General features: G+C 49.4%; 1 protein-coding gene and 1 long non-coding RNA gene across 2 annotated transcripts; one reads left to right on the top strand and one right to left on the bottom strand.

The window, feature by feature from the left end:
* Positions 1 to 945: 945 nt before the first annotated feature.
* LOC144610494 (uncharacterized) lies at positions 946 to 1929 on the top strand. Its single transcript, XR_013549429.1, has 2 exons — positions 946 to 1097; positions 1811 to 1929. It is a non-coding gene; the product is annotated as an uncharacterized LOC144610494 (long non-coding RNA).
* A 9534-nt stretch (positions 1930 to 11463) lies between these two features.
* On the bottom strand, positions 11464 to 19420 carry LOC144610664 (N-acetylmuramoyl-L-alanine amidase-like). The gene is made up of 5 exons (XM_078429535.1): positions 19269 to 19420; positions 16004 to 16846; positions 14349 to 14559; positions 13202 to 13496; positions 11464 to 11582 (listed from the first exon to the last, which is right to left on the bottom strand). The coding sequence occupies exons 1-5, from the start codon at positions 19342 to 19344 to the stop codon at positions 11532 to 11534; spliced, it is 1476 nt and encodes a 491-aa protein (XP_078285661.1). The 5' UTR covers positions 19345 to 19420; the 3' UTR covers positions 11464 to 11531.
* Positions 19421 to 23605: the final 4185 nt, after the last annotated feature.

The following is a 23605-nucleotide window of genomic DNA, read 5'->3' as shown; positions in this document are numbered from 1 at the left end:
TGAGGAGGAATTTATTTTGTCAGAGGGTGGTGAATCTGTGGAACTCATATTTTGTGGAATTATATTCTAAGCTATTTTGGTATGGTATGGAGTGTAAGCCATTTAGAACGGAGATGAGGAAAAACTTTTCCAGTCAGAGAGTTGTGAATCTGTGGAATTCTCTGCCTCAGAAGGCAGTGGAGGCCAATTCTCTGAATGCATTCAAGAGAGAGCTAGATAGAGCTCTTAAGGATAGCGGAGTCAGGGGGTATGGGGAGAAGGCAGGAACGGGGTACTGATTGAGAATGATCAGCCATGATCACATTGAATGGTGGTGCTGGCTCGAAGGGCCGAATGGCCTACTCCGAGGGCGGCACGGCGGCGCAGCGGTAGAGTTGCTGCCTTACAGCGAATGCAGCGCCGGAGACTCAGGTTCGATCCTGACTACGGGCGCCGTCTGTACGGAGTTTGTACGTTCTCCCCGTGACCTGCGTGGGTTTTCTCCGAGATCTTCGGTTTCCTCCCACACTCCAAAGAGGTACAGGTATGTAGGTTAATTGACTGGGTAAATGTAAAAATTGTCCCTAGTGTGTGTGGGATAGTGTTAATGTGCGGGGATCGCTGGGCGGCGCGGACTCGGTGGGCCGAAGGGCCTGTTTCCGCGCTGTATCTCTAAATCTAAAATCTAAATCCTGCACCTATTGTCTATTGTGTCGACTGGGCTTATATTCGCTGCACTTTAGAAGGATGAGGATGCAATACAATACAATATCTTTTATTGTCATTGTACAAGTACATCGTGATTGAGAACGTCACTTCCATATCGATGCGATCAAATATATCAATAAATCACGGCGAAAATGAAAACAAAAAGGGGGGAAGAAGGTAAAGTGCAAAGCAAGGTTCATGCAGGGGTCAATTGTGCCAGATGACCCTGGGGGCAGAGATGACCCGAGCAGAGGGCGCTGGAGCTGGTGAGGGACAGCTTCACCAGATGCGCCGTGGCGGGTGGGAAGATAACCAGCCACTACTCCATACAGGGCCATCGACAACACCGGGAGACCAGTTGCCCCGGCAACGCCCTCTTCACCGAAATCACCACCTGGAAGGCCTTTAAGGTAACCGCGTTTCAACGGGGAAGCGTTGGACCGTGGGCGGTTTATGGTTAGATGACCATCCAAGATAGACACAAAATGCTGGAGTAACTCAGCAGGACAGGCAGCATCTCTGGAGAGAAGGAATGGGTGACGTCTCGGGTCGAGACCCTTCTTCAGATCACGTCACCCATTCCTTCTCTCCAGAGATGCTGCCTGTCCCGCTGAGTTACTCCAGCTTTTTGTGTCTATCTTCGGTTAAAACCAGCATCTGCAACCTCTTCCCCCACCCCATGTCACAAGTTCACAGGTTGTAGGAGTAGAATTAGGCCATTCGGCCCATCGAGTCCATTCCGCCATTCAATCTTGGCTGATCTCTGCCTCCTATTCCCATTTTCCTGCCTTCTCCCCATAACCCTTGACGCCCATTCCCGACATGGCCCTATCCAATGGTGGAGTGGATTTAGCATTAGATTGGAGTCAAATGTGGGCGTCAACAGTGGTGCAACGGTAGAGCTGCTCACTGACGCCCTCTCAACGATCTCGAGACTATCTTTAAACTAAAGTAGACAGCGGAGGTTGGAATCGAACCTGGGTCACTGGAGCACAGAGTGCGCAACATAGCAGACAAGTGGGTCAGTGTGGAGCGATTGTATGGCAAAGCTGGTGTGGACATCGCTGTGCGAGGGTACAGGACGTATTAACTCTGACCCTGCTGTCTCTATGTTCCACATCAGGAGGTCGAGGACACAAGGCCCACGGTCAGGGGAGCAAGCACCGATATCTAATGCCTGGAGAGAAGATCAGACTGAGAGACCAACACAGCTGTGCCTCCTCAATAAACCCCTTCAATGAATCTGCTATGGTTTGGCTTAATGATTTAGTTTTAGTTTTAGTTTTAGTTTTAGTTTTAGGTTTTGGCTTTGGTTAGGTTAGGTTAGGTTTTGGCTTTGGTTTGGTTCGGTTAGGTTAGGTTTTGGCTTTGGTTCTGTTAGGTTAGGTTAGGTTTGGTTAGGTTAGGTTTGGGCTTTGGTTCTGTTAGGTTAGGTTAGGTTTGGTTAGGTTAGGTTTGGGCTTTGGTTCTGTTAGGTTAGGTTAGGTTTGGTTAGGTTAGGTTTTGGCTTTGGTTCGGTTCGGTTAGATTAGGTTTGGTTTAGAGATGCAGCACGGAAACAGGCCCTTCGGTTCACCAAGTCCACGCCGACCAACCATCATCCCGTTTACACTAGTTCTATGTTATCCCACTTTCACATCCACTCCCCGCGCGCACACTGGGGCCAATTTACAGAGGCCAATTAACCTCCAAAACGTGCACGTCTTTGGAGTGTGGGAGGAAACCGGAGCATCCGGAGAATACCCACGTGGACACAAGGATAATGTGCAGACTCCGTACAGACAGCACCTGTAGTCAGGATTGAACCCGGGTCTCTGGCGCTGTGAGGCAGCAACTCTACCGTTGCACCACCGTGCTGCCCTTCAGTGTCGGGACCCCTCCAATATCTGACTCAGATAGCTCTCCAGGTTTAGTGTTTGTAAGATGGTTGAGTCTTCACACCCTTAACTGGACACCTTCCGGTAGTCAATGTCAATATCCAACCTCGCTGATCCTTGAAGGTCCTTGACCAAAGTGGGTGAGCCGTTACCTGGACTACTGTTGCTGTTTCCCTGAGAGAAAGACGACAAGAATAAAAGTCTTTGATCAAAGCAGTAAGTTTTATTTATGACAAGTCTGCCAGGTCAGGGGTCACCGGGCCTAGCTAAGGAGAGGGAGCCTGAGTTGAAGTTAAGGCTTCTGTTGGGAACTTAAGAGCAGCAAGTGTCACGGCCTCTCGGTCATTTTGGTTTGCAACACTGGTAATGCTTGATGCAAGGGATCTTTAGAGACATCTCTCTTTGCAGACACTTCTTAGCACGACAGCTCCCACCGACCTGTCGACACTTCAGCCCTGAAATCAAAAATGGGAAAGTTCTTTGGTCGGGAGGTCTGAGTTCCCGTAACCTTTGACGACCTTCCGGTTGTTCACTCAGTTTAATTTGCAACACTCTGCAAGAAATTACAGCGAATTGTGGACGCAGCCCAGACCGTCACACAAAACCAACCTCCCTTCCATTGACTCCATCGACACCTCACGCTGCCTCGGCAAGGCCAGCAGCATCATCAAGGACCAGTCGCACCCTGGCCACTCCCTCTTCTCCCATCTCCCATCATGAAAACGCACACCTCCAGATTCAGGGACAGTTTCTTCCCAGCTGTTATCAGGCAACTGAACCATCCCACCACAACTAGAGAGCAGTGCTGAACTACTATCTACCTCATTGAAGACCCTCGGCTGATCTTTGATCTTTGCTATTGAGGGCGTGCAGCGTAGGTTTACTAGGTTAATTCCCGGAATGGCGGGACTGTCATATGTTGAAAGACTGGAGCGACTAGGCTTGTTTACACTGGAATTTGGAAGGATGAGAGGAGATCTTATCGAAGCGTATAAGATTATTAAGGGGTTGGACACGTTAGAGGCAGGAAACATGTTCCCAATGTTGGGGGAGCCCAGAACAAGGGGCCACAGTTTAAGAATAAGGGGTAGGCCATTTAGAACTGAGATGAGGAAAAACATTTTCAGTCAGAGAGTTGTGAATCTGTGGAATTCTCTGCCTCAGAAGGCAGTGGAGGCCAATTCTCTGAATGCATTCAAGAGAGAGCTGGATAGAGCTCTTAAGGATAGCGGAGTCAGGGGGTATGGGGAGAAGGCAGGAACGGGGTACTGATTGAGAATGATCAGCCATGATCACATCGAATGGCGGTGCTGGCTTGAAGGGCCGAATGGCCTCCTCCTGCACCTATTGTCTATTGACTTTACTGGCTTTATCTTGCACTAAACATTATCAAGTGTCTGCACACTGTAAATGGCTCCAGAATGTTTAGTTTATGTTTATTTAAGTTTAGAGATACAGCGTGGAAACAGACCATTCGGCCCACCGAGTCCACACTGACAAGCAATCCCCGCACATTAACACTTTCCTACAAACACTAGGGGCAATTTAACATTTACACCAAGCCAATTAACCTACAGACCTGTATGTCTTTGGAGTGAGGGATCTGATGAGGTAGAGGTTAGGTGTAGGAAGGAACTGCATATAGACACGAAGATCTTGGAGAAAACTCACACGGTCACGGGAAGGAGGTACAAACTCAGGTCTGAAGAAGGGTCTCATGCTGCCTGTCCCGCTGAGTTACTCCAGCTTTTTGTGTCTATCTTCGGTTTAAACCGGCATCTGCAGTTCCTTCCTACACAGGTACAAACTCGAGTCTCTGGCGCTGTAAGTGCTGTAAGGCAGCAACTTCACCACTGCCCTTGGTTTACTGACCATATACGTCACGTGCGACCGGATTCTCATTGGTGGTGAGTATCTGTAGCAGCACCAGGACACCAAGGATGGAGAACATGACTTTCCTCATCTTCTCCAGGGTTCCTCAACGTCAGACAGTGTCAGCTGGGCAGCGCACAAAGACTCTTTATAGGCACCTCAGGGAGAGCTGTGCAGTTAATAATCACACCGCAGTGGCTCCATCACGGGCACTCAACAAACCAAACCCAAACCCAAAGCTAAAATACCTCTCCAAAGCTGCTTCTTATTAACAAGCAGAGGAACAAACGTGAACATTGACCAAGGTTGCTGAAGATCTACAGGAATATCTTGCTGTGTGTGATTCAACAGTGAAAACAAATCAGGGAAAAGGCCAGAAACACAAGTAACATCTATTTCCCCTCTCTACCCCCTCACTCTCTCTCTAACCCACCTTACTCTTCAGTCCCCCCTCTCTCTCTGTCCTCCCACTCTCTCTCTACTCTCTCTCTCTACTCTCTCTCTCTCTCTCTCTCTCTCTCTCTCTCTCTCTCTCTCTCTCTCTCTCTCTCTCTCTCTCTCTCTCTCTCTCTCTCTCTCTCCCTCCCTCCCGTTGGCCCTCTTCCCCCTCTCTGTCCCTTCTTTTGTCCCCCTCTCAACGCCCCTCTCATTTTCTATCTCTGTCTCTCTCTATTCCGCCTTGCCCTTTGCTTCTATGAATCGTGGAGCTCAAGTTAAACCACGACACGAGTGGCACATATGTTATCAATTGTACTTGCACCAGAATGTTCACCCAAATCTCTGTTTGGTTATTGGAAACGAGCCATAGTTGTGGTAGAATAGCACGGTGGCGCAGCGGGTAGAGCTGCTGCCTTGCAGCGCTTACAGCGTCGGAGACCTGGGTTCGATCCCGACCACGGGTGCTGCCTGTTCTCCCCGTGACCGCGTGGGTTTTCTCCCGAGATCTTCGGTTTCCTCCCACACTCTAAAGACGTACAGGTCAGCTGGCTTGGTATAAATGTAAATTGTCCCTAGTGTGTGTGGGATAGTGTCATTGCGCGGGGAAAGCTGGTCGGCACAGACTCGGTGGGCCGAAGGGCCTGTTTCTATGCTGTATCTCTAAAACTAACTAGGAGGGGAGCAAGTCCTAGATAGAAATTGAAATGAGACAAAACACATAAAAACTGCACTCTCTCCCCCACTCTTTCTCTCTCTTCATTGAATCCTCCCCTCCCCTCCCACCTACATTCCTTCCTCTAGCTTCACAATTGGCAAGTCTTCTATCCACATCTCACATCGTTTATCCTTCCACCTCTGGCCTTTGGCCAACCTATCTACCCTTCAAACAAACCCCTCCGTCACCTCTATCCACCTATCACTTTGTGATGACCCTCCTCCTCTCTTCCAGCTTTCATTCCTACACCCCAATCGGTCTGAAGAAGCGTCCCGACCCAAAACGTCACCTGTGCATGTCCTCCAGAGGTCAGCACGGTGGCGCAGTGGGAGAGCTGCTGCCTTCCAGCACCAGAGACCCGGGTTCGATCCTGACTACGGGTGCTGCCTGTACGGAGTTTGTAAACGTTCTCCCCGTGACCTGCGTGGGCTTTCTCCAGGATCTTCGGTTTCCTCCCACACTCCAAAGCTGTACTGGTTTATAGGTTAACTAGACCAAGTGGACCGGTTGGGCCCACAACTCATTGGGTTGCCATTGTGATGTTGGGAAAATTTGCACTTTTTTCTTTAAAATAAATGCCTTTAAATTTTTTTTTAAAATCTCAATGAAAATCGTGATTTTTCTTTAATTTTTTTTTCTTCTGCATTGGTCTAGCACCCTCCCCTCCCCTCCCCACCCTCACTCCATCCCCTCAACCCCTCTTCTTCCCCACCCACTCCCCCCCTTCCCCTCCCACACCCCAGTCACCCACTCCATCCCCCCCTTATCTCCCCCCCTCCATTCTTAGGGGCTCTCTGGCGGCGCCACCATTCCCGCCCGTCGGGTTTCCATGGTGACGCGGAACATGGAGGTATTACTGCGCATGGGCGGCTGACGGGCACAGCAAGTGGAAAAGGGATTTATTAAAGTTTAAAATGTGAATAACAAAATATAACAATTTGAACGTTAATAGCATTTCTCGATGCAGGGATTTTCAACATCAGCATCACTTCCCCTTTTGACAACAGGAAGGAGTTGGCGAAAATCGCCACAACAAAAGGTAAAAATGCCGCCAAAAGGCTCATCGTTCTTTTTGCATAGATGTCGAAGAGTTCTGTCCACCGCTTCAAAGCTCTCCCTCCTAATCATCGGGCACTCATCCCGAACAATCAGTCTCACACTCCTGATCAAATGGACCATGTTGGAGTTCTTCTCAATGTTGCACATGGTATTATCGGTCACTTCGATGGGTATCTTGAATCGAGAATGTGCAGTTCTTCCACCAGGCATTAATGTAGCTGCTATACCAGAGGATGCTACAGCAAAAGCAACATCAACTTGACCTCGAACTTTGGAGAGGATCAAATTGGTGAGAATTGTTTTGCCCATTCGTGCTGGTGAATCAACGAAAAACATTGAAGGAACATTCCTTTCCAAGCAGCTGCACACATGGACATACACTGCTCTTTGCTCAGCATTCAGCAGAGGCTCCTTCTCTTCAACAAATCACTGTTGTTCAGGTCTATTGTACTGCAGTTCACTCAGCAATTCTGGATTGTCACCATCAAGGTTCATCCTTCCATGTCTTGGTAGTGGCACATGAAAGTATCCCAGTGTCTTGTTGTAATTCACAAGCTTGTCTTGAATATACAACAGAGCCTGATCATGACGCCTCTCATCAATCATGATATTTGGATCATCGATTGTTCTGCGTTCTCTTTGAAGGTAATCTTGAAGCGATCCCATAATTGTCGAGAAGTGTTGATCTCAGCAATCGTCAGCAAAACAAACAAATCTCTCATTGCTTCGGGGAGTCTTGTCCGTTCAGCATCTTCCATCGTCTGTTGCCAATGGTCGTCAGTTTGCAACAAACCTCTTTCTATGCAGACGTCTTTGAAGGAAGTAAGATTATGTCCGTCATGTGTTCTAGATGAATTGAAGGATACTGGCCCTTTTACGTGATGGAGAAGCAGTCTCGAGTAGTAGAGGTCACATCTCAAGTAGTAGAGGTGAATCGGACAGTGCCCCAGCTTATGGAAGGACTATTCAGAATCCTGATAACAGATGGGGATCTGACCAAAAAGAGCAGGGAGTAGAAGGAATAGACAATAGACAATAGATGCAGGAGTAGGCCATTCAGCCCTTCGAGCCAGCACCGCCATTCAATGCGATCATGGCTGATCACTCTCAATCAGTACCCCGTTCCTGCCTTCTCCCCATACCCCCTCACTCCGCTATCCTTAAGAGCTCTATCCAGCTCTCTCTTGAAAGCATCCAACGGACTGGCCTCCACTGCCTTCTGAGGCAGAGAATTCCACACCTTCACCACTCTCTGACTGAAAAAGTTCTTCCTCATCTCCGTTCTAAATGGCCCACCCCTTATTCTTAAACTGTGGCCCCTTGTTCTGGACTCCCCCAACATTGGGAACATGTTTCCTGCCTCTAATGTGTCCAATCTCCTAATTATCTTATATGTTTCAATAAGATCCCCCCTCATCCTTCTAAATTCCAGTGTATACAAGCCTAATTGCTCCAGCCTTTCAACATACGACAGAATGACCAGGGTGAGACAAGTCTCTGATTACGTTGGCTGCTTTTCCGAGGTTGCGTGAAGTGCACATGGAGTCAGAGGAGGAAACCCTGGTTTGCGTGACGGACTGGGCTATATCGCCACCTCAATGCAATTTCTTGCCGACTTGGATAGTTCCCAAATCAGCAAAACCTTTTAATGACATTGCTAAGAGGTAACAGATTGGTGATTCTGCAGGCACTACGAGCAAGGATCGTGTCATTAGCTCATGAGGGACATTTAGGCATCGTTGGTACCAAACAAAATTTGTGTAGCAAAGGGTAGTGGCCAGGTTGTGACAGAGATGCTGAAAAATTGTCAGGAATTGCCCCGGATGCCAAATCAATCAATCAATCAATCAATCAATAGTCAATTATTTGTCACCTACACATAAATGTGCATTGAAACGAAAAATTAATCACAAGCAGGAGCAACCCACCAGAACCAATTGGAAGTACAAAGTTGCCAACGGGACCATGGGTCGACGTAGCTGTTGGAGGGCAACTCCTTAGCAGATTCAACAGACTCTGATGTTCTTGTGCCAGCTGGTAGACCACAACACGGTGGCGCAGCGGTAGAGTTGCTGCTTTACAGCGAATGCAGCGCCGGAGACTCAGGTTCGATCCTGACTACGGGCGCCGTCTGTATGGAGTTTGTACGTTCTCCCCGTGTACTGCGTGGGTTTTCTCCGAGATCTTCGGTTTCCTCCCACACTCCAAAGACGTACAGGTTTGTAGGTTAATTGACTGGGTAAATGTAAAAATTGTCCCTAGCATGTGTAGGATAGTCTTAATGTGCGGGGATCGCTGGGCAGCGCGGACTCGGTGGGCTGAAGAGCTTGTTTTCGCGCTGTATCTCTAAATCTAAAATCTAAATCCTGCACCTATTGTCTATTGTCTATTGTGTCGACTGGGCTTATATTCACTGGACTTTAGAAGGATGAGATTTAGCAAAATCTAAAACATGAAAGGAGCGTTCCCAAAAGATACGATGATTTTGTGTTATAGACTATAGTCATAGTTTGTTTAGTAATTATATGATATTTGTTTAGAGGCAATGGAAACTTACAAGTTATTAATTTGTATATTTGTATTAAGGGGAAAAAATAACATAATGAGTAAAGAATTGTATAATTGGGGGAAAGAACACAGTAATTGTAATTTAAAGTTTAATCCTGGTAAAGGAGGGATGTCATAATGATGAGTCATGAATGTTGATATGCAAACATCGTGACGTGTGTATCAGGTGACATACGTGTGTATGCTGGATGATGCAAGACCTGGAACGTCACAGTCAGTAGAAGAAATAAACATCGAGACTAAGTAATGTAATTCCCACGGATTGGGTCTGCTTCGTTATTACACATCTGAGACAGAGATGTGACAGTTTTCACTGTTGAATCACACACAGCAAGATATTCCTGTAGATCTTCAGCAACCTTGGTCAATGTTCACGTTTGTTCCTCTGCTTGTTAATAAGAAGCAGCTTTGGAGAGGTATTTTAGCTTTGGGTTTGGGTTTGGTTTGTTGAGTGCCCGTGATGGAGCCACTGCGGTGTGATTATTAACTGCACAGCTCTCCCTGAGGTGCCTATAAAGAGTCTTTGTGCGCTGCCCAGCTGACACTGTCTGACGTTGAGGAACCCTGGAGAAGATGAGGAAAGTCCTGTTCTCCATCCTTGGTGTCCTGGTGCTGCTACAGATACTCACCACCAATGCAAATCCAGTCGCACGTAACGTATATGGTCAGTAAACCAAGGGCTGCGGTGGAGTTGCTGCCTTACAGCGCTTACAGCGCCAGAGACTCGAGTTTGTACCTGTGTAGGAAGGAACTGCAAATGCCGGTTTAAACCGAAGATAGATACAAGAAGCTGGAGTAACTCAGCGGGACAGGCAGCATGTCTGGAGAGAAGGAATGGGTGACGTTTCGGGTTGAGACCCTTCTTCAGACCTGAGTTTGTACCTTCTCCCCGTGACCGTGTGAGTTTTCTCCAAGATCTTCATGTCTATCAGCAGTTCCTTCCTACACCTAACCTCTACCTCATCGGATCCCTCACTCCAAAGACCTACAGGTCTGTAGGTTAAATGGCTTGGTGTAAATGTTAAATTGCCCCTAGTGTGTGTAGGAAAGTGTTAATGTGCGGGGATTGCTTGTCAGTGCGGACTCGATGGGCCGAAGGGTCGGTTTCCACGCTGTATCTTCTACTTCTTGCAGAGTGTTGCAAATTAAACTGAGTGAACAACCGGAAGGTCGTCAACGGTTACGGGAGCTCAGACCTCCCGACCAAAGAACTTTCCCATTTTTGATTTCAGGGCTGCAGTGTCCACAGGTCGGTGGGAGATGCCTTGCTGAGAAGTGTCTGCACGGACAGATGCCTTTAAGGAACCCTTGCTTCAATCAATACCAGTGTTGCAAACCAATATGACCGAGAGACTGCCACACTTGCTGCTCCTAAGTTCCCAACCGAAGCCTTAACTTTAACTCAGGCTCCCTCTCCTTAGCTAGGCCCGGTGACCCCTGACCTGGCAGACTTACAATAAATAAAACTTACTGCTTTGATCAAAGACTTTTATTCTTGTCGTCTTTCTCTCGGGGAAACAGCAACAGTAGTCCAGGTAACGGCTCACCCACTTTGGTCAAGGACCTTTAAGGTTCAGCGAGGTTGGACATTGACTACAGGAAGGTCTCTAGTTCAGGGTGTGAAGACTCAACCATCTTACAAACACTAAACCTGGAGAGCTATCTGAGTCAGATATTGGAGGGGTCCCGACACTGAAGGGCAGCACGGTGGTGCAACGGTAGAGTTGCTGCCTCACAGCGCCAGAGACCCGGGTTCAATCCTGACTACAGGTGCTGTCTGTACGGAGTCTGCACATTGTCCTTGTGTCCACGTGGGTTTTCTCCGGATGCTTCGGTTTCCTCCCACACTCCAAAGACGTGCACGTTTTGTGGGTTAATTGGCCTCTGTAAATTGGCCCCAGTGTGCGTGCGGGGAGTGGATGTGAAAGTGGGATAACATAGAACTAGTGTAAACGGGATGATGGTTGGTCGGCGTGGACTTGGTGAACCGAAGGGCCTGTTTCCGTGCTGCATCTCTATCTCTAAACCAAACCGAACCTAACCTAACCGAACCAAAGCTAAAACCTAACCTAACCGAGCCAAAACCTAACCTAACCAAACCGAACCAAAACCAAAACCTAACCTAACCTAACCAAAGCTAAAACCTAACCTAACCTAACCAAAGCCAAAAACTAAAACTAAAACTAAAACTAAAACTAAAACTAAAACTAAAACTAAAACTAAATCATTAAGCCAAACCATAGCAGATTCATTGAAGGGGTTTATTGAGGAGGCACAGCTGTGTTGGTCTCTCAGTCTGATCTTCTCTCCAGGCATTAGATATCGGTGCTTGCTCCCCTGACCGTGGGCCTGGTGTTCTCGACCTCCTGATGTGGAACATAGAGACAGCAGGGTCAGAGTTAAAACGTCCCGTACCCTCGCACAGCGATGTCCACACCAGCTTTGCCGTACTATCGCCCCACACTGACCCACTCGGGTACACTTGGATAGGACAGGTTTGGATGGATATGGACCAAGCGCAGGCAGGTGGGACTAGTGTAGTTGGGACATGTTGGCCGGTGCGGGCAAGTTGGGCCGATGGGACTGTTTCCACGCTGTATCACTCTATGACTCTATATACAGTATAGGTAGTATTTGTGAGTATGTGTATATACACACACTGATTTTTCTTTCTCGTTTATTATATTGTTTGCGATGTGGAATGTTTATACATTCTGTTGTGATGCTGCAAGTACGGATTTTGTTGTTCGATCTGGGTCATATAACGATAAAACACTCTTGCATCAATATAACTGAGATGGCCTCTCATCCTTAGGGTAAGAAAATAACTGTAGATGCTGGTGCAAATCGAAGGTATTTATTCACAAAATGCTGGAGTAACTCAGCAGGTCAGGCAGCATCTCAGGAGAGAAGGAATGGGTGACGTTTCGGGTCGAGACCCTTCTTCAGACTGATGTCAGGGGGGCGGGACAAAGGAAGGATATAGGTGGAGACAGGAAGATAGACGGAGAACTGGGAAGGGGGAGGGAAGAGAGGAACTATCTAAAGTTGGAAAAGTCGATGTTCATACCGCTGGGCTGCAAGCTGTCCAGGGGAAATATGAGGTTCTGTTCCTCCAATTTCCGGTGGGTCTCACTATGGCACTGGAGGAGGCCCATGACAGAAAGGTCAGACTGGGAGTGGGAGGGGGAGTTGCAGTGCTCAGCCACCGGGAGATCAGATTGGTTAAGGCGGACTGAGCGAAGGTGTTGAGCGAAACAATCGCCGAGCCTGCGCTTGATTTCGACGATGTAAATAAGTTGACATCTAGAGCAGCGGATGCAATAGATGAGGTTGGAGGAGGTGCAGGTGAACCTCTGTCTCACCTTAGGGTGATGGCACGGTGTCGAGGCAGTCAATGTTGCGCTCTGTGCTCCAGTGACCCAGGTTCGATTCCAACCTCCGCTGTCTACTTTAGTTTAAAGATAGTCTCGAGATCGTTGAGTGTGAGGCAGCAGCTCTACCATTGCACCACCATCGACGCCCACATTTGACTCCAATTTAATGCTAAATCCACTCCACCATTGGAAAGGGCCATGTCAGGAATGGGCGTCAAGGGTTATGGGGAGAAGGCAGGAAAATGGGAATAGGAGGCAGAGATCAGCCATGATTGAATGGCGGAATGGACTCGATGGGCCGAATGGCTTCATTCTACTCCTACAACCTGTGAAGTTGTGACATGGGGTGGGGGAAGAGGACGCAGATGCTGGTTTTAACCGAAGATGGACACAAAAAGCTGGAGTAACTCAGCGGGACAGGCAGCATCTCGGGAGAGAAGGAATGGGTGACGTGATCTGAAGAAGGGTCTCGACCCGAGACGTCACCCATTCCTTCACTCCAGAGATGCTGCCCGTCCCGCTGAGTTACTCCAGCTTCTTGGACCCAACATGGTCATCTAACCATAAACCGCCCACGGTCCAACGCTTCCCCTTTGTAACTCGGTTACCTTAAAGGCCTTCCAGGTGGTGATCTCGCTGAAGAGGGCGTTGCCGGGGCAACTGGTGTCCCGGTGTTGTCGATGGCCCTGGATGGAGTAGTGGCTGGTTATCTTCCCACCCGCCACGGCGCATCTGGTGAAGCTGTCCCTCACCAGCTCCAGCGCCCTCCGCTCGGGCAGCTCCGAGCTGTAGTTGCCGATGAAGCCCACGCCGTAGCCCTTGGAGTTCTGGCCTTTGGTGTGGGCCCCTAACCACTGCCAGCCCCGGCCCTCGTACATGTATCCGTCCGAGCCCACCAGAAAGCTGCAACACACCAGGGCACGCAATAGCACAGCCAGTGAGGCCCCACCATCACCACTCCCCTCTCCCCTTACATCACATATGACCTTTCATCTACTTGTCATCTCCCACCATGATCTACACATCTGCCAAGTACCCCATCTCCCCATCTGTTCCCTCCCTCCCTCCCTCCCTCCCTCCCTCCCTCCCTCCCTCCCTCCCTCCCTCCCTCCCTCCCTCCCTCCCTCCCTCCCTCCCTCCCTCCCCCCCTCCCTCCCTCCCTCCCTCCCCTCCCTCCCTCCCTCCCTCCCTCCCTCCCTCCCTCCCTCCCTCCCTCCCTCCCTCCCTCCCTCCCTCCCTCCCTCCCTCCCTCCCTCCCTCCCTCCCTCCCCCCCTCCCTCCCTCCCTCCCTCCCTCCCTCCCCTCCCTCCCTCCCTCCCTCCCTCCCTCCCTCCCTCCCTCCCTCCCTCCCTCCCTCCCTCCCTCCCTCCCTCCCTCCCTCCCTCCCTCCCTCCCTCCCTCCCTCCCTCCCTCCCTCCCTCCCCTCCCTCCCTCCCTCCCTCCCTCCCTCCCTCCCTCCCTCCCTCCCCTCCCTCCCTCCCTCCCTCCCTCCCTCCTTTCCTCCCTCCCTCCCTCCCTCCCTTTCTCCCTCCCTCCCTCCCTCCCTCCCTCTGTCCCTCCTTTCCTCCCTCCCTCCATCCCTCTCTCCCTCCTTTCCTCCCTCCCTCCTTTCCTCCCTCTCTCCCTCCATCCCTCCCTCCCTCCTTCCTTCCTTCCCTCCCTCCCTCCTTGGTGGGTGTGGACTCGTTGGGCTGCAAGTCCTGTTTCCACGCTGCATCTCTAAACTAAACTACACATTGAGGTCCAGCCATTTACTTGTATCCGATGTCGCTCCATTGCCGGTCGTCCTGATGAAAGTTCTGGATGCTCCGCATGTTTGCGGCACAATCTGGGAAGTTGGTGCAAGGTTGGCTGGGCTGGTAGGTGTGGTGGATGTAGATAAACCTCAGGGGCAGTGCTAGCTGCACGGGCTCTCCCTTGAAGGGCCGGGCACCCCACATACACCGAGGGATAATGGCCGGGCAGACTGCGGGGAAAGACACAAATAGAGAACAGACACACGGAGCGGCACGGTGGGGCAGCAGTAGAGTTGCTGCCTTACAGCGAATGCAGCGCCGGAGACCCGGGTTCAATCCTGACTACGGGCGCTGTCTGTACGGAGTTTGGACCTTCTCCCCGTGACCTGCGCGGGTTTTCTCCGAGATCCTCGGTTTCCAAAGACGTGCAGGTTTGTAGGTTAATTAGCTTGGTAAATGTAAAGGTTGTCCCTAGTGGGTGTAGGATAGTGTTAGTGTGCGGGGATCGCTGGTCGGCGCGGACCCGGTGGGCCGAAAGGGCCTGTTTCTGCACTGTATCTCTAAACTAAAAACAAACCAACCTCCCTTCCATTGACTCCATCTACACCTCACGCTGCCTCGGCAAGGCCAGCAGCATAATCAAGGACCAGTCTCACCTCGCCCACTCCCTCTTCTCCCCTCTCCCATCGGGCAAAAGGTACAGAAGTGTGAAAACGCACACCTCCAGATTCAGGGACAGTTTCTTCCCAGCTGTTATCAGGCAACTGAAGCTTTTCACTGTACCTCGGTACACGTGACAATAAACTAAACTGACACAAAGTGCTGGAGTAACTCAGGCAGCACCTCTGGAGAACATGGGTGGGCAACGTTTTGGGTCAGGACCCTTCTCACGTCTGACTTGAAATGCTGTTGGTAAGTGGCTCAACTGGTAGAGTTGCTGCCTTACAGCGCCAGAGACCCGGGTTTGATTCTGACTAAAGGCCGCTGTCTGTACGGAGTTTGTACGTTCTCCCTGTGACCATGTGGGTTTTCTCTGGGTGCTCCGGTTTCCTCCCACACTCCAAAGACATGCAGGTTTGTAGGTTAATTGGCTATTGTATAATTGTCCCTTGTGTGTAGGACATTGCTAGTGTACGGGGCAATCAGTGGTCGGCATGGACTCGGTGGGCTGAAGGGCCTGTTTACCTGCTCTATCTCTAAAATCTAAAGTCTAAAGAGTGGGGGATAGGATTGCATTGCATAGGGGTGGATGAGAAAGTGGGACAATATAGAATTACTATAGGGATGTGTGGGAAAGAACTGCAGATGCTGGTTTAAATTGAAGGTAGACACAAAGTGCTGGAGTAACTCAGTGGGTCAGGCAGCATCTCAGGAGAGAAGGAATGGGTGGCGTTTCAGGTCGAGACCCTTCTTCAGACTCAACCTGTGAAGGATTGATTGATCGGGTCGAAATCCTTCTTCAGAGTCTGAAACGAAACGTCACCCATTCCTTCTCTCCAGAGATGCTGCCTGACCTGCTGAGTTACTCCAGTGTTTTGTGATACCTTCGATTTGTACCAGCATCTGCAGTTATTTTCCTACACAAGGGTTGATCGGTGGTCGGCGTGGACTCGTGTGGGCCAAAGGGCCTGTTTCCGTGCTCGAAACTAAACTGAACTTCGATAATGTCCTTACCGAGATAGTTCTGGCGAAAGAGTTGGACTCCTTGCTCACACATCTCCCTGAGGGTGTTGTCTTCGAGGTCCCGGAGGACTGAATTGTTCCGTAACTGGTCATAGAGGGAAACGGCGCCCAGGACTTGACTGGTGAAGTTGCCGAGGTGAAAGGTGGCCCCAAAGTTCGTTCTCCGTGACCTGGCCTTGAGTCGCAGCAGGCCGGGAGCCTGGCTGTAGTAGTCCGTCAGCAGGGCGCTGAGTGTGGGCAGCGGGGGAGGGAGCTGGGCAAGGAGACCTCCCAAGATGAAGCCGTCCATGCCCCCGTTGATCAAAGCGCTGGTGGCCATGGTCCAGGGGCCAGTCCTGGTGAAAACCCGCGGGTGGTCTACATTGTCCCAGCAGCCGTCAGATGCCAGCATCTCCTGGCTCTTGTTCACATGGTGGGCCAGGAACGCCAGCCCCAGATCCTTGGCCAAGGTCAGGGCACACAGGTTGTCCACCGGAGCCCAGAGGCCTCCATGGGGCAACCTCACCTCCCTCTTCAGCCCGGCTTCGATGCCCGCCACCAGGTTCCCCATGGCCACCGTCGTCCCATCTGGGGTGAGGACCACTCCTCTCTCGACCAGACGGCCCACCTCGTGGTTCATCACCTCCCGGAGGAAGGTCTGCTTGCCGTGGGACAGGAGCCCCGACAGGTCCACGGGAACCGGGATCTCCCCCAGGAGAAGACGATGGAAATCCTGGTCAGAGGTTTGGAGGTTGCGCAGAATGGCTGTGACGTTGAGAATTGTCATCCCAGTATCTTGACCTTCCAGCTCCTCAATGATGTCGAGAACATTACTCAGGTGGTAGGTCGGCGTGGCTAAGAAGAGAACAGAGATATTCAACAGGGGAGGAGATACCTAGCGCCCAGGCATGTAACTGTGCAGAGCAATCAGAGTTAAACACAAAATGCTGGAGTAACTCAGCGGGACAGGCAGCATCTCTGGAGGGAAGGAATGGGTGACGTTTATGGTTGAGACCAAAGATACTAGAGGAGCAAGATAGACCACTCGACCCTAAACACCGTAGTACGTCACGGCGCCATTTTAGTAGGCAGAAACTTGCAGAAACATTTTAAAAGAAAAATAACAAAAATCTGTGAATTGATAGATGAGATATATTCTGCATTTTAATGGTATCATCACACATACTGTTCCCCCAAAACACTGATTACACTGCGAGAGGCGGGTTTTGCCTACTAAAATGGCGGCTGTTACGCTCCTTTGCGTACTACACTTCAGTATAGGCGATTTCAACGGAGTGGTCCATCTGGCTCCTCTAGTATCTTTGATCGAGACCCTTCTTCAGAGCTCTTTGTCTGCAACATTAATCCTCCTTTCGTTTTACACCGGAGCAGAGAAGGGTACATCACTGGAACAGGCTGTACTGAACATGATGTCAAGATAAACTAATCTCATTTGGCTTCACATGATCCATATCCCTCCATTCTCTGTATATCCACGTTTCTATCCAACTGCCTCTAAAACGCCACTGTTGTTTCTGCCTTCACTACCACCCCTGGCTTAGTGTAGTTTGGTTTAGTTTAGTTTAGAGATACAGCATGGAAAGAGGTCCTTCTGCCCATCGTGTCCACGCCAACCATTGATCACCTGTTTACTAGTGTAAGAAAATAACTGCAGATGCTGGTACAAATCGAAGGTATTTATTTCACAAAATGCTGGAGTAACTCAGCAGGTCAGGCAGCATCAGTCTGAAGAAGGGTCTCGACCCGAAACGTCACCCATTCCCTCTCTCCTGAGATGCTGCCTGACCCGCTGAGTTACTCCAGCATTTTGTGAAATAAATACCTTCGACCTGTGTACTAGTTCTATGTTGACTCCAGTTCTGAGGTCTTTACACTGGCTTCCAGTCTGTCCAAGAATTGATTTTCAAAATACTACTGTTGGTTTATAAAGCACTGAATGGTTTAGGGCCAAAATACATTTCTGAATTTCTCCCACATTGTGAACAATCCAGACCTCTCAGGTCGTCTGTCCCAGGTCTGCTTTCTGTCCCCAGAGTCAGGACTAAACATGGAGAAGCAGTGTTTAGTTTTTACTAGACCAAGTGGACCCGTTGGGCCCAAACCTCTCCTGCATTGGTGCCGCACCCTCTCCTCCACCCACTCCCCTCTCTCCTCAACCCCCCCCTCCCCTCTCCCTTCACCCCCACTCCCCTCTTCCCCCCACCCTCCCTCCTCCCCTCCCCTCCTTTTAAACTTTAAAATGTGAATAACTTTAAATATATAAGACCGATTTGAATAAAACTACTTGCATTATCGCTAAAGTGACGATGGTGAGTAAGGTGGGCCTAAAATTGTCGCGCTATCGTGTACCGTTGTGGCCGAAGTTCAGTCACAACCAAGATAACAAACGAGAGTTTTAGTATATAGATGCACCACATACATGAAACACACTCTCAGAAAACTGCAGGTCACATACAACTCTCAGTTCTTTTAAATCAAGGCTGAAGACTTTTCTGTTTGACGCTGTCTTTTATTAAATCAAATAATTATTCATTTCTTACACTGCACTGCAACTTTGAATTTTTGTATTTTATACCTGTCTTATTTAATTAAGATGAAGAAGGGTCTCGACCCGAAACGTCACCCATTCCTTCTCTCCCGAGATGCTGCCTGACCTGCTGAGTTACTCCAGCATTTTGTGAATAAATTATTTAATTATAGATTGTTTTTATTTTCTATTCTCTCTAATGACTTTTTTTTTAACTGCTTTTAATTGCTCTTTAATGTTTTAGGTAAAGCACTTTGAATTGCCCTGTTGCTGAAATGTGCTGTATAAATAAACTTGCCTTGCCTCGCCTTGCCAATGTTATCCCACTTTTGCATCCTACACACCAGGGGCAATCTACAGAAGCTAATGAACCTACAGACCCGCACGTCTTTGAGATGCGGGAGGAAGCTGGAGCACCCGGAGAAAGCCCACGTGGTCACGGGGAGAGCGTGCAAACTCCCCGTGCAGACAGCACCTGAGGTCAGGATGGAACCCGAGTCTCTGCTGCTGTAAGGCAGCAACTCTACCAGCTGCGCCACCGTGCCGCCAGGCAGCAAGTTCCAGGCACCCACCACCCTCTGTGAAGTAAACGTGACCCGGACATCTGCTCTAAATGATGGGCTCCTGATGGGGAGTAAACAACATAACGCACCGTGTCGAAAGCATGTGCCTTATACAAACGCAGCTCAAGGTAAAATAAATCGTCACCAAAGCAGAGAGCAAGCTCACCATAGCCAGACCAGAGCAGTGGGCACAGAACAAAGAGGGAGAGAAAGCCTTGTTGAACTGCAACTCCACTGTCCATCTTCGTAGCTGACGACCGTAGCTGAGACCTTTGCTCTGCTGACTATTCAGTTTGAGAGCTTGTGCAATGTTGCCTGAACTTTACATCAACTGGCAAACAACTCACTACTTAATTGGGTTTTACTGCACTGCCTTGCCATCCTGATTGGTGAACTCGATCTTACGTACTTACGCCTCTTTGATAAAGATTTTTTATGGGAATTTGATTATTGAGCGGATGAGACTGGGTTCATGTTTTAGTCGAAGGTTAGACACAAAACGCTGGAGTAACTCAGCGGGTCAGGCAGCATCTCTGGAGAGAAGGAATGGGTGACGTTTCGGGTCGAGACCCTTCTTCAGTCTCAGAGTTTAGAAGGATGAAGGGGGACCTCATTGAAACTTTCCCAATAATGAAAGGCGATAGATAGAGTGGATGTGGAGAGGATGTTTCCACTAGTGGGAGAGTCTAGGACCAGAGGGCACAGCCTCATAATAAAAGAACGTTCCTTTAGAACAGAGTTGGGGAGGAATTTCTTTAGTCAGAGGGTGGAGAATCTGTGGAATTCATTGCCACAGACGTCTCTGGAGGCCAAGTCGATGCGTATTTTTAAGGTGGAGATTGACGGATTCTTGATTAGTACGGGTGTCAGGGGTTATTGGGAGCAGGCAGGACAATGGGGTTGAGAGGGAGAGATAGAGCCATGATTGAATGGCGGAGTAGACTTGATGGGCCGAATGGCCTAATTCTACTCCTAGAATTTGTGCTAACAAGCATTGTATCTCTGCATCTATTCCTAAGATGACTCTTTCTTCATTAAACCTCTTGAATCGCACTAGTGTCCACCTGTACTAATATCTCTGCCTGTGGCTTGGTGCCAATTTTAAATTTAACTCATTCCTTGGTGTTTTTGGCCACAGTCCAGGTGCTATGTGAATGAACATGCTGTGGCTGTAATCACACCTGCAGCCACAGGGTGGTGTTGCAGTGACAATTCTCTCAGTTCCACACACAAACCTTGGCTCAGCGGTAGAGTTGCTGCCTCACAGCGCCAGAGACCCGGGTTCGATCCCGACCACGGGTGCTGCCTGTACGTTCTTCCCGTGACCTGCGTGGGTTTTCGCCGAGATCTTCGGTTTCCTCCCGCACTCCAAAGTCGTACAGGTGTGCTGGTTAATTGGCTTGGTGCAATTGTAAATTGTCCCTAGTGTGTGTGTGTGTGTGTGTGTGGAGTAGCGTTAGTGTGTGGGGTTCGCTGGGGGCTGTTTCCCTGCTGTATCTCTAAAGTAAACTTTTCAATCATCGCCTGGCTTGGAATCTGCCACTTACTGCAGTCCATTTACTTATTATCTGAATGGTGTCAAGTTAGGAAGAGGGGATGTTCAACGAGATCTGGGTGTCCTAGTGCATCAGTCACTGAAAGGAAGCATGCAGGTACAGCAGGCAGTGAAGAAAGCCAATGGAATGTTGGCCTTCATAACAAGAGGAGTTGAGTATAGGAGCAAAGAGGTCCTTCTACAGTTGTACTGTGTGCAGTTTTGGTCTCCAAATTTGAGGAAGGATATTCTTGTTATTGCGTGCGTGCAGCGTAGGTTCACTAGGTTAATTCCCGGAATGGCGGGACTGTCGTATGTTGAAAGGCTGGAGCAATTAGGCTTGTATACACTGGAATTTAGAAGGATGAGGGGGGATCTTATTGAAACATATAAGATAATTAGGGGATTGGACACATTCGAGGCAGGAAACATGTTCCCAATGTTGGGGGAGTCCAGAACAAGGGGCCACAGTTTAAGAATAAGGGGTAGGCCATTTAGAACGGAGATGAGGAAGAACTTTTTCAGTCAGAGAGTGGTGAAGGTGTGGAATTCTCTGCCTCAGAAGGCAGTGGAGGCCAGTTCGTTGGATGCTTTCAAGAGAGAGCTGGATAGAGCTCTTAAGGATAGCGGAGTGAGGGGGTATGGGGAGAAGGCAGGAACAGGGTACTGATTGAGAGTGATCAGCCATGATCGCATTGAATGGCGGTGCTGGCTCGAAGGGCTGAATGGCCTCCTCCTGCACCTATTGTCTATTGTCTATTGACGGGGTCTGGGCTTCACCACAATGCGACTTTATTTCATGTTGCAGATTTCCACACAGATGGATTTACTCAGGACTGTTACAGTACTCGGTAATGGAGGGAGGATATGGTGATTCCTTGCAATGGACTGTAAAGTAAATTGTGTTTCTTTCCTCTTGACCTGGCTGCATCTTAAAGTCCCTTTAGAGTTGTGCCAGATCTGGTGTTAAACCAAAGGGCGTCACAGTAGCACAACTGGTAGTCAAGTCAAGTCAAGTTTATTTGTCACATACATATCCAAGATGGGCAGTGAAATGAAAGTGGCAACACCTGCGGATTGTGCTAAACTACAAAACAGAATAGAGAAACAAATTTTTTTAACACAAAAAATAAATTAATACAGTGAATTAAATCAGTCCCTGGTGATATGAGAGTTAACAGTCCTGATGGCCTGTGGGAAGAAACTGTCTCATCCTCTCCGTTTTCACAGCGTGACAGCGGAGGCGTTTGCCTGACCGTAGCAGCTGGAACAGTCCGTTGCTGGGGTGGCAGGGGTCCCCCATAATGTTGCTGGCTCTGGATCTGCACCTCCTGATGTATAGGTCCTGCAGGGGGGCGAGTGTAGTTCCCATAGTGCGTTCAGCTGAACGTACTACTCTCCGCAGAGCCTTCCTGTCCTGGGCAGAGCTGTTCCCAAACAAGATTGTGATGTTGCCGGACAAGATACTTTCTACAGCCCCAGAGTAGAAGCACTGAAGGATCCTCAGAGAGACTCTGAATTTCCTCAACTGTCTGAGGTGGTAAAGGCGCTGCCTTGCCTTACTCACCAGTGCGGCAATGTGTGTTGTCCATGTCAGATCCTCTGTGATGTGGACTCCCAGGTATTTAAAGCTGCTCACCCTATCCACAGTAGACCCATTTATCTCCAGTGGCGTGTACGTCCTCGGATGTTGAGCCCTTCTAAAGTCCACAATCAGCTCCTTAGTTTTTGTGACATTCAAGAGGAGGCTGCTGTCCTGACACCAGAGTGCCAGATCAGCCACCTCCTCCCAGTAGAGCTGATGTCTCACTGCGCCAGAGACCCGGGTGCTGTCTTTGTGGAGTTTGCACGTTCTCCCTGTGACCAGTGTGGGTTTCCTCCAGGTGCCCCGGTTTCCTCCCACATGCCAAAGACGTGCGGGTTTGTAGGTTCACTGGCCTCTGTAAAATTGCCCCTGGTGTGTAGGGAGTGGATGCAAAAGTGGGATAGCATGGAACTAGTGTGAACAAGGTGTGAACAATGGCCGGCATGGACGCAGTGGGCCAAAGGGCCTGTTTCCACGCTGTATCTTTCAATCCATAAATAATCAAAGCCCACATCCCTTGTATGTAGATACTGTCATAGAACAGTACAGCACATGAACAGGCCCTTCGGCCCACGATGTTTGTGCTGAACACTATGCTGATCTCAGATAGACACAGAATGCTGGAGTAACTCAACGGGACATACAGCATCTCTGGAGAGAAGGAATGGGTGAGGTTTCGGGTCGAGACCCTTCAGAGTCTGGAGAAGGGTCTTAGCCCGAAACATCACCCATTCATCAGTCTGAAGAAGGGTCTCGACCCGAAACGTCACCCATTCCTTCTCTCCAGAGATGCCGCCTGTCCCGCTGAGTTACTCCGGCATTTTGTGTCTATCTTCGATTTAAACCAGCATCTGCAGTTCCTTCCTACACAGTAAACTGATCTCATCTGCCTGCACATGATCTATAATCCCTCTGTAGACACAAAATGCTGGAGTAACTCAGCGGGACAGGCAGCATCTCTGGAGAGAAGGAATGGGTGATGTCTCGGGTCGAGACCCTTCTTCAGAATGATCCATATCCCTCTGTTCCTTGCACTTCCCTGTGCCTGTCCAAAAGAAACGCAAGGGGTGTTCTCTCCTGAGTTAACCAATGCCCGCAGTGCAACCATTACAACAGGCATACATACGGTCTATTAATATGTGCACCATTGAGTTCAGCCATTGTTTCAGCAATCTGTGCATCATTATTTGTAGGAAGGGACTGCAGATGCTGGTTTACACCGAAGATAGACACAAAGCGTCGGCGTAAATTAACGGGTCAGGCAGCACCTCTGGAGAACAAGGATGGGTGACATTTACCCATCCCTTTTGCCCAGAGGAAGAAGGGTTCCAACCCAAAATATCACCCATCCTTTTTCTCGACTAGATGCCGCCTGACCTGGCGA

The sequence above is a fragment of the Rhinoraja longicauda genome, chromosome 37, assembly GCF_053455715.1.
Source record: "Rhinoraja longicauda isolate Sanriku21f chromosome 37, sRhiLon1.1, whole genome shotgun sequence".
Classification (NCBI taxonomy): Eukaryota; Metazoa; Chordata; class Chondrichthyes; order Rajiformes; family Arhynchobatidae; genus Rhinoraja; species Rhinoraja longicauda.
This window is presented reverse-complemented; position numbering and strand designations above follow the sequence as displayed.

Excerpts from the sequence above, each read along its gene's own strand:
- LOC144610664 (XM_078429535.1), bottom strand. The coding sequence starts at position 19,344 with ATGGACAGTGGAGTTGCAGTTCAACAAGGCTTTCTCTCCCTCTTTGTT. Across the intron at positions 14,560-16,003 it reads CTTTCGCCAGAACTATCTCG|TCTGCCCGGCCATTATCCCT; the intron begins GTAAGGACATTA and ends CTTTCCCCGCAG. Across the intron at positions 13,497-14,348 it reads TGGAGCGACATCGGATACAA|CTTTCTGGTGGGCTCGGACG; the intron begins GTAAATGGCTGG and ends GGTGTGTTGCAG.